General features: G+C 45.1%; 1 protein-coding gene across 2 annotated transcripts in view; it reads right to left on the minus strand.

The window, feature by feature from the left end:
- SUSD4 (sushi domain containing 4) overlaps positions 1-10,655 on the minus strand; it is a 55,806-nt gene extending 45,151 nt beyond the window's left edge. For both annotated transcript variants that reach the window (XM_026048114.1, XM_026048113.1), the window contains exon 1: positions 10,605-10,655. In XM_026048114.1, coding sequence (XP_025903899.1) covers positions 10,605-10,647 — 43 coding nt within the window. In that variant the 5' untranslated portion in view covers positions 10,648-10,655. The remainder of the gene's footprint in view (positions 1-10,604) is intronic.
- Between the last annotated feature and the right edge of the window lie 12 nt (positions 10,656-10,667).

Consider the following 10,667-nt stretch of genomic DNA (forward strand, 5'->3'; position numbering starts at 1 on the left):
GAGAAAGAGAGAAAGAGAGAAAGAGAGAAAGAGAGAAAGAGAGAAAGAGAGAAAGAGAGAAAGAGAGAAAGAGAGAAAGAGAGAAAGAGAGAAAGGGAAGCCTATGCTTTCTCAAATGCTCAAAGACTATGCTATATTTAACATCTTTATCAAATCTGCTGTGTGACCAGCACAAACTACAATCTAAGCCCTAGAACTGCCTTCTCCTTGCCATAGGAGGCTGCCAATGAAGCCTTCTCCTTGGCCATAGGAAGAAGCCACCTCAAGGTGGTGAAGAGCCATTCGCACACCCTGTGCCCTCAGCATGGCTTGGGGCTGCACAAAACAAACTGAGCTGCCAGCTCACGCTGGGCAGCTCCAGGGGAGCAAGAATTGACAACACAACCCCGAGACGCAGATCTCGGTGCTACAAGAGCCATATCTTTATTCCACTGAACTCTCCTCCAGCCTAGAACAAAGAAAGCCTCAGCACAGGACCTGGACAGCACCTATCTGCTGGGGAAAAGCAAAGGGTRATGCTTTCTGAAGCAAGCTCAGGGTGTAAACTGCATTTTCCTCATGTATTCTGGAGGTTTCATTTCACTCAGAGCCTAATAACTTCAAGTTTACCTTGACTAAGTCAATCATGAAAGCATTTCCCTGGTAGGCAGGGCTGTGCAACACCAGCCATAAGAGCTTTCAGAACCAGTGTGATTTTCCAAACAGAATCTGGATCATGGATCACAGAAGAAAATATAATTCTTTTCTTGCTCTGTCAGCATTACCAAAACTTTCACTACTGAAAATTACTCTTTTAGAAATTAAATAATTAGCATTCTGGAAGGAAATGAAGAAAATATTTGAGCTCTGACTAGTGCAAACAATCCCCAAAGATTACTGTTTTACTATTTCAGTTAAATCCATATCCTTTTCTACTCCGACTATCCCTAGGAGCGGTTCAAGTCCCAAAGTCCTTGTCCTTGGAAAGGTTAAGCCCAGAGCACACAGGGAGATCAGCGGGGAGCCGCTCTCCCAAGGAGGGGAGATATTATGAAAAGAAGCCGAACAGACAAAAAAACATTGGCAGGAGCCTGATTAAAAACAGAAACATGCCAGTTAAAGCTCTCCGTAACATCAGATTATCCAATGAAAGCCACAGCTGGTACAGAACGATGAGTAAAACCCCCTCTCCAGAGCCAAAAATAATAGCGAGTCACRTCAGGAGACGCGTCACCATTTAGTGGTGCCAAGCTGGACCCTCCAGCCCTCGCGCGCAGAACCGCGGGCTCCATCCACTGCAACAGGGCACAAGAGGCTGCGAGGCTCCACACCCGGCCAGCAGGACCAGGAAACATCTTGCATCCTAGTAATACAAGATTTTCTTSATCTCCATATGTGAGCCGAGAGGACGCATGTTGTGCACACTGTTCCATCACTCACATCCCATTTTGGGCTATGTATGCTGTTTTAAACATCTTTTAAGCATCTCTCCTCCTTATGCAGCCTTCACCTGCCCCAACTCCCTTGTTTCTCCAGCTCAAGTCTTGGAGATTTTTGTCTCCAAGGTCTCGCAAGAGGCAAGTTTGGCCCCAGAGGCAACGGTAGCAGCACCAACAACCACAGTCCTCCCGGCTTCAGCATAAGAAGGGCAACATATGGGAGGAACAGAAGGATGATGAGCAGGGAACCCTCTACATCACCCTCTTTCCAAAGAAATATAGGAAAAGGAAAAAAAAAAACAAAAGCAGCAGATATTTCCAAGCAAACAAATACCAGTATCACGTTAACGTTCCCAGTAAGCTGCAGCTCTCAATGGCTCCTGAAAATCTGTTTCAGCTTCCTGTGCTGCTTTGGTTTTATATTTCCAAGATCTTACAATAACACAACCGCTTCAYTGCAAAGCCATAAAGAGGCAGCATATGGAGAACAACTATTTTTTTTCCAACAATATATTCACAGATACAGTATCAAGGGACTTTTTCTGCTGCATTAAAACAGCCGAAGAATTAAACTGAGATTAAATATGTCAAAGAGTGACCATAAACATCAAATATTAAGATGATTATGCAGTGGTAAATGGAACCTGCTACATCATTGTTTCATGGAAACAAAAAATAAATAAAAATAATTAGAAAAATAGTCATCAGGTCATAAAATTTCCTCTCAAGGTCTGCATTTTTAAATCACAGTTTTAGTTCAGAAAGGCAAATGTAATGAATCATTTACCTGAGACACTAATGCACTGCAGCAAAACCTTTTCAGCTGACATAATCCAGAGCGACTTTACATGAATGCCCCCTTACATTTATGTATTGTAATAATACTGACTCTTTTCTTCTGCCTTCTAAGAGAACGTTTTCAATATCAGTATTTTTCAGTCTGATTAATTAAGTTAGATGTACTCTGGCTGATACACCCACTAACTTAAGTGCAAAGATCTACTGGCTCTGCGTAGTAGGTTTCTCCAAAAACCCGTTGGAAGAACCAAGAAAAACTTCCACAGATGCAGAACGTGGCACTGGACAGTGCCCGGAGCAGCAGCACTCAGGAAAGACGTCTCCTGACACACTGGGATGCTGAACCCTCCATAATGTCCATAATGGTTCTCCACAATGCTTCCCTCGCCCCACACAAGAACCTCACAACTCAGGGAAGAGAGCAAAAGGAATGCAAACAAGAGAGCCCTGTGCTGGTGTCATCAGGATGGGCATCTCTGAATGTCTGTGCATTCGCGCAGTCACTGCTCCTCGGAATAATCCCATTTCATCTCCTTTTCAGATCCCTGCAAAGCACGCAATTGCAATCAAGCTATTTTACACAGTCACTTCCCAGGAGACCATGACACGCTGATGCAGAGCACTAAAGAGGACACRCTCCTTGCTACGAGGCTCCTTCTCCTTCAGGATCCAGTCTGCTCAAGCAGGCAGTCCCACTGCCTTTCACCCCCAAGCACTTGCAGCTCTCCTCTTCCTAATTCAGCTCTTGGTGCAACTCTGAATCTCCCAAATCCTCACTCAGATCAAAAAATCATCCGACTCCTCCCCATGCGTTTCCCAACAGCCCGCGCAGTTCCAGGCTCCCTGATGTCAAAGAAGTTGCTGGAAAGCTGCCACCAGCACCTGCTTTCCTGAGCAGAGCAGCAGAGGTGCCAGAGCAGCCAGCTCAAGGGAGGAGCTGCCTTGGAAATCTCCAGTTCAACTTGCTGATTTGCAGATGTGCACAGAGGCCTGAAGCTGGGAACCAGCTGCATGGGCCTAATCTCCTCCCATTCATGGTACACACAGAAGTAAAATACTGACTTGCTTCTGCGCAATGCAGTGTAGGAATAACCARACTATTTACAGCTTGAACAAGCACAAAGAGCTGGTTCAAAATMGCTGCAAATACCAGGTGATGCAGATGAGCCTCTTTGCAATGAGGTCCTCATTCCCAGCTCTTGCCAAGTGGGATTTTGGAAAGATCCTTGTTGGTCTCTCTAAAGGAGCACAACAGATCTGACTTTTCTGATAGCTGCTGACAAGTTGCCTGGTGTAGTTTTAAATCAACTTAGCTGTGACCTTAACTTAACAAGCAGAGAAACAGAAATTCCACGCTGGTGAATCATGGCAGCTCCTTCTGCGCTGGCAGCAGCAGCTCAACACAGGACATTTACAGCCAAACACTACATCTCCAGCTCTTGAGCAAACACCTACTTTTTGGAGGTATTTTGTTGAGTAGGAGCAGCTCCTTCAATCCCGACCCTGGAAGCAGTGGTACTTGGGTGCCTGGCACAACCACCACAACCAAAGACCCCGGGGTTGGCAGCCYTGCTCCAGAGGGCAGCCCCACAGAGGGACCAAGACTTGGGAGTTACAAATTAAGAGACTTAAACTCTTCCATAAGTGCTGTATGTGCCATCACCCTGCCACCCCGAACAAGATCTGAAGCCTTCCTCTTTTTAAAGACAACCTCTTCCTTCACTGTGTCCCTAGGTCCACACACGTGGTACCTCCTCTCCAGCAGAATGCAAGAGAGTTTTATTCTTAGGACACTGCACCTCAGGATCCCCTGGATAACCTAACTTCTCAACAATCTAACCTGTAGTAACCTCAGCTATTTTCTTTCGCAGTCTACTGTAAGCCATGTATCCTCTTTTCGGTTGCCAAGCAAACTTTTTTTTTTTTTTTTTTTGATAGATTTTAACCAAATGCTAGATTTGGCTTTGTACAGAAATTCTGCTTCACCCTTATCCCTGGCATGCTTCTCACCTCCGCATTTTGCACAGCTTTGCCACCTGCAATAAACAAATGAGTGACGAACCATCATTGTGTATATTTTGTCCTTGTGTGTCCCCTACAGCCTATGCCTAAAGGTGCAGGAGCCCATTATAATCTCCAAAGGGCAATGACATTTAGGCCACAGTCTGTAGCGAGCTAGCTGCTCCTGCAGTCCTGTTCTCGCTAAAACATTCTAGCATTACTTAAAAGTCATGTGTAATTCCTTTCTAACGCTGCTGTTTCATGTAAACAATTACAATGCAGCATGTGATCAAGCAAGGCAGAGATATCATCCCTATTAATATGTGCTTCTTGCTATGAGAAACTGCAYGATACCATTTCTCAGGGCTCAAACCTAACTCACAACATTTCCTAATTTCTCATTATTCAGATGAAGATGTTTCAAATGTTTGGAAAGATGCCAGGTACTATCTCAGACGTTAAGGAGTAAGGCAAATAAACCGCACTGGAAAAGCTGCTTCTGTGATTTGCTTAAGTAGCAATTTAAGTGAATAGGAAATCTGCTGCTCATTTTTGTTAAACAATTGCAACCTAAAATTCCCATAAAAAATGCTGCATCACACATGTGGATTAGGAATTTCCCCAAACTCTACTTTCAGGAAAGACTGCTGGACTAAGATGCAGCAAATCTCTTCTTGGGCTATGGCTTAAGTAATTTAATCTTCTTAKGGTCATTTTCCTCATCTACAAAATGAAGATAATAAAACTTATTTTCTTTTATAAAGTGCTTTGAACTCTGTGGATGAGAAGTGCTGCATTAAAAATAGCCTACTTTTTTGTYGTTATTTTCACTATTGACATAATAYAAGCAAGAACACTTGAAGAAGTGATTTCTTTTTAATATAATATGCTTACACAAGTAAGAAGTGACACTATGAGAAAAGACCCACATTTTATTCTCTGAAGTCCATCACCGTGGCAAGGAGGAGGCCTGGTCAATATAGACATTCTCCTGATAAACCCTTGCAATTCTCTACATGGCAAAACCTTTGTATAACCCTTTCACCGGGAGCAGAAGAGCCACCCAGTGCAGATGCAGCACAGCTTAGAACAGCTCTGCCCACCTAGAAGCAGCAGCAACTCAAGAGGCACCAAGACTCAGAAGCAGGAGACCACCCTCCCACTCCCCAATGTATTTGCCCAGCACGTGCTCAGAGTGCACGGGTGGCATCTGCAAACCGCCCTGCTCTTGTGGTCCCCAGAAATGAGGTCCCCGCTTTGGACAAGCGGCACTGGCTTCCCCATCGTCTGAGATGAAATGAGTTTGCAGGATATGTGGGCTTTCATCCTCCTTGATACGTGAGTGAAACTAATTTTTTACACAGACTGAGTCAATTTTTTACACAGACTGAGTCAATTTGTATACACGGCACCTCTGCATCCCTGGAGCTCATTTTCTTACCAATTTCTACTCACCGTGAAACGCGGCCCAGTTTTTCATTCATAGTTACACTGCCATACAGCAAATAAGAAGCAGGGCCACACTTCATCATCTCTTTCATGACTAAAGCCTCACTGAAATGCACAATATGCCAGTGCAATGGTTTCTATTTTTAATAATGTGTATTTCGTAATAAAAATATGAGTAGCAATCAGAGGTAGGTGACTTTTGTAGAAAAAAAAAAAGAGCACATAATCAAAGTTATAACAGCAAACCAAGAAAAAAGTGTGGAAGAGGTAAAAGGGATAATATTTTAATTTTGTTAGGAACACTTGATTATTAATCCATGGGGGGGAAAAGTCATTGATGTTAAAGTCCTTTTTACTTTAGTAAAGTTTGGATTTCACTTTGCTAAAATTGGTTTTCCTCAGTCCTGTAACACGTTCCATGGGAGGTTCTCAAGCTACCTTATACCATGTCCACAAAACTTATTGCTTCTTTGCAATACTGGTGATAAAATCAAGGACAGAGTAATTAATTCATTCTCCTAAAGCTTCAATCATCCATTTTACAGAGACCAAAGGCATTACATTGTAATCCCAGAAGTGAGAGAGGAAGACAGAGAAGTGAAGCCAACCTCAGCCTCYGAATCCCAATGCAAGTGACAGACAAAGCTCCTTGTTGAGGGCCAGGAAACTCATTTAAGGTTAATATATCAAATATACCTGCCTATCACAGGTTGTARGAGCCAGGATGTGCCTCTAAGAGATGAGCTCTCATGGTAGGACATCATTTAGTGGCCTTGCTACTTGCAATGACAGTGGACACAAATTGGAACTTAAGTGGTAAATCAGCAGGGGCAGAACTGAGAACAAAATCCTACGATSTCAGAAACTGATTCCTTACAAAATACTGAGTTTCTCCAACAAACCASGGGTTAAAACCAAGGCTGCAACCCAAACGATGCTGTTATAACATGTAGAGGCAATTCTAGATTGAAATGAAGGGATGGGCCTATTTTGCTTGACAAGTGAAGCAAAAATATGGAGAGGGAGTGAGTAAAATGCATTAACTACAGACTTACKGAGTCTGCCAGTCAAATAAAAAATTGTTCAGAAGGCATTTCTCCTCTCCTGTCAGAAGTTCATGGCAAGCAGTTGGAGAAAAATGTTGGCAGAGTGCCCTGTGCATGTCTGCATCACCAGCACATATCGGAGTCATCTCACCCCAAGGAAATAAGGACCTTCTCCATAAACCTAACAAATATGTTCCTGGTTACAACTATATCCAAAGACAGCCCCAACCAAGGCRGAAGTCAATATACCAAATTCAATTAATCACTACAGTCAAACCACAGAGCAACAAAAGAACCAGCTCAGGTCCAGAATAACACCATGATTCACGTTGTGGCTATCATTCAGCGGGACGTTTRAAGGCTTTGCCACTTGCCAGGTGTCTGCCATGCATGAGTAACATTCCTTAAAAATGCCCACTGGAGGGTAGGGACACTGCCCCAGAGCTCGAGTGGGGCAACGAGGCCTCACCTGCAACCAAGGACAAGCAGAGGACAGGAAGGACAGGCCAGAYGCAGCCTTGCAGCCGTGAACCCAACAATCCATGGGGATCAGGACAATAAAAGACAGTGGCACACATGGAAGCTTCAGGCGAGGTCTGGATGAAAGCCTTCCAGTGCCAGTGACGATGAAGGCAGCAGAGCTGGCGGAGTCTCCAAGTCAGAAGAAGCCAAGACCAAGAAGGCTCCCACAGCACGGACCTTGCTGGAACCCMGCAGTAAAGCACGGGGACAACCCAAGGCCCCATCCCAGCCCGCGCTCCACAGGAGGTGGACGAGCCTCCTTGTGGGGCCAGGCAGAAGAGCACACATCACCCAAYGGGGCAGGAACATCTCCAGCAAGATCTCACCCCGATGCGCCGACAGAGCCCCATTGCCAGGGGCAGCCTTCACCGCTGGGCTCAACTTTGTTTCCCCATACCCTGTTGGTAGAACCTTTTTCCTCCCAAGGAATATTATAATTCCAGGAGCCCGGGATAACTACAGCAATACATTTTTTACAGGTATTATCTCAGTCCAACAGGTCTAACAGGGAACTTTGCAAATGCCCTTAAAACTCAGAAATACCTGCTCATCAACCCCGCCAACTTGCAGGTTTGATTTTTTCCTGTTACTAGCCTGCCCATCTGGCTCCTATTCCTGATTTTCTCTCTTTTGTTTTTCTTCATTATGAAATCCTAGTGGAAATCAGGCTAAACAAAGATGATTAGATGAAAACCATGAGCCAAGGTATGTGAGATTTAGTTTATCCCTGGTGTCAGCAGAGTTAAATGCATCAGGGAGCAATCAGGTATATTGACATCTGAAACGTTTGTTCCTTAGAGTTCACTTCTATGGCATATTTTCTGCTGGATACACTTCCAAAAGAGTAAGAATGCTATAAATACAGTTATTCTCCAAAGCGTTATTGACAAGAAAAAAAAGTTATAAGTAGTATCGATTTGGGGTGAAGTGAGAAAATGGGACATCAATAGAGCTTAGTCAGATATAAAATAGAGGGAGTCACACATGTCATGGCAGGATTACTGCCGGAGCAGAACTCTGCTATCAGATAAGGAAGTGAGGAAAAGGATCCAAATTGTAAGCAGCAGATACTGAACTGCTTTACAGGAAGGAAAAAAAAAAAAATTTGTATTTTTTCCACATGTGAAAGAGTTTTTTATTTTTGTCACTGATGTTTTGGTAAAGCTTTTGAAACAAATTCTTTCCACCTCCATAGTATTTTCATTAAATGCCATTATAGCTATTTTCAAATCTCCAAGAGAAGTATCATTATCCTTATTTAACAGATAATGAGAAGATATYAAAAGATTGTGGCTACACCTTGAAGCAGAGTCAGTAATGCTGTGTGCTCCTTCTTCATGGCTATGCAAACCCATAAAATGAGAGTCCTGCAGAAAGAACATTATCCAAGGTCCCAGAATCACAACTTTGGCCGATGTCCACAGCTGCTTTGAAATCCTTGAGACTCTGGATCACAGCTGGATTCAAAGACGGAGCCTGCGCAGGAGCTGCTGGAAGTAGCTCACTCTCAGGCATAACAGGGCATAAAATAGGAAAAGTCTGTGCCCTCTTCCAACTACAAACCCCGCTGTATCACGACTCCGGTGACTAAGGGTGACAGCACCAGACACAAATGTATTCTACCACGTGAGAGATCCGTACATTTCCCACTGCTTATATGGTTTGCCACTTCCTAGTACAACCGCACAGGAAAATAACAGCAATCATAACCAGTGAAATTGCTATTTCCATGTTATCTCAATTGGGCACAGTTGTTCAGCACATTAGACTAGACCCTGNTGCCTCATCTCTAGAGAGTTTTGTATCCTAACAATTAAATAAATGCTCCTTTCCCAGCAGCTCTTCTCCATACCTGCATGAACACACACAGATTATAGCTAATAGAGTCAAGTTTACTTAGCCAAAAGCAACACAAGCAGACTGGGGAGATGTTCCCACAGCAGAGTGTACAGTGGGAATGAGACCTCCTCTTTTTCAAAAGGGCTTGGGAAGAAACAGTGATCACAGGGAAGAGAGTATTAGCAAGTACCCTGAACAAAAAAAAAAAAAAAAAAAATGAAAAAAAAACCCACTCCTGAAACAGCCTAGATCTTGAAATATTCTCAAATGCTTTACAAATGCAATTGGATATAGAATTAGTTACACCACCGAGGTGAAATGCAGTAACGTTAATAACTATCAACATCACAGAAGAATTTATGACAGGCTCGGATGAAAAATGCTACATTCAGGAGATGCAACCCGTACTTTGCAGCGCCTCTCCCACTAATCAGCTAAACAAGCGCTGACGATCGAACCGCAGGATCCGGGGGCTCCGTGGAGGGGGCTCCATGGAGCCCCCGCGCTTTTATGAATGGAGCCAGGAGGAGGGAGGCAGAGCCTGCCGAGCGCGCCGGCAAGCGCGGCCCCGAGCAGCCCGCACGACAGCCCCGCGAGAAGCCTCGCTCGTCCCTGATGCCTGCAACAGCTTAGAAGCCTGTTTGACTGGAATCACGCTTGCAGGCAGAGAATTTCTGTCCAAAATAAAATAAAAAGGCATCACAATCCTGAGGGGAAAATCACAGCAAACCGTATCAGGAGGAGGCTGGACAAGACGACCTCTTGAGGTCCTCTTCAGCCATATTCCTGTAATTCCGTGTTCAGTGACAGCAGACACGTCTGCATCAYAGCTGTCTGGGTTTGGGTACTCAAGTGGGAAAATCTTGGCTCAAGTCTTTAGCATGAGGAGCCCAACCAGGTTCTACATCGAGCTGTGCCTCCCATCAGCGATGCGCTTTGCTCATAAAATGGCTTATTCGCCCAACACGGACACAGAGCCCCGTGCCAGCACGGAGATCGTTTGGCACCGCTCACATCATCTCAGCTAAGTTCATTTTACAGCAAAGCAGTTTACTTGAAGACTTTTGCGGCAATCCAAGCCTAATCACCAAATCAATTCCAAGCCACTTGGTAATTAAACGAACCTGGCTCAAAATACCTCACAGGCTCAATAATTTGAAATGACGGCGTAAAAATGTAATTAAAAATGCCCTYCCCCCTCCCAAAGAAAGAAGAAGAAGAAAAAAGGCAGGTAAAGAGCAGAGGAGGCGGCCATCCCTCCAAGGGGATAGGGGCTGAAGGACGTTTCGGCTGTGGAGCCGCTCGCCGCAAATCACCCGCTCCCCTCCCGATGGATGCTGTGCCCAGGGAATGCCAGGGAGGATACGGAGGGAGGATAAGGAGGGGATGCAGCAGGATCCGGGGGGAAGCTGTTGCGGAAATAAAGAACCCCCCGTGTAAGGGTGTTCCCCCGCCCGGGGGGAGCGAGGGGGTCCCCGCCGCGGGGGTCCCGCCGCCGGTGCCGCCGGTGCCGCCGGTGCCGCTCACTCACCGGCCGCCGCGGGTCGCGGGCCGAAGCTCAGCGCGAGCTGCATCCAGAGCGCGGCGGCCAGCG

Source organism: Nothoprocta perdicaria, unplaced genomic scaffold (assembly GCF_003342845.1).
Source record: "Nothoprocta perdicaria isolate Ctin4 unplaced genomic scaffold, notPer1 scaffold_51, whole genome shotgun sequence".
NCBI classification, from domain to species: domain Eukaryota; kingdom Metazoa; phylum Chordata; class Aves; order Tinamiformes; family Tinamidae; genus Nothoprocta; species Nothoprocta perdicaria.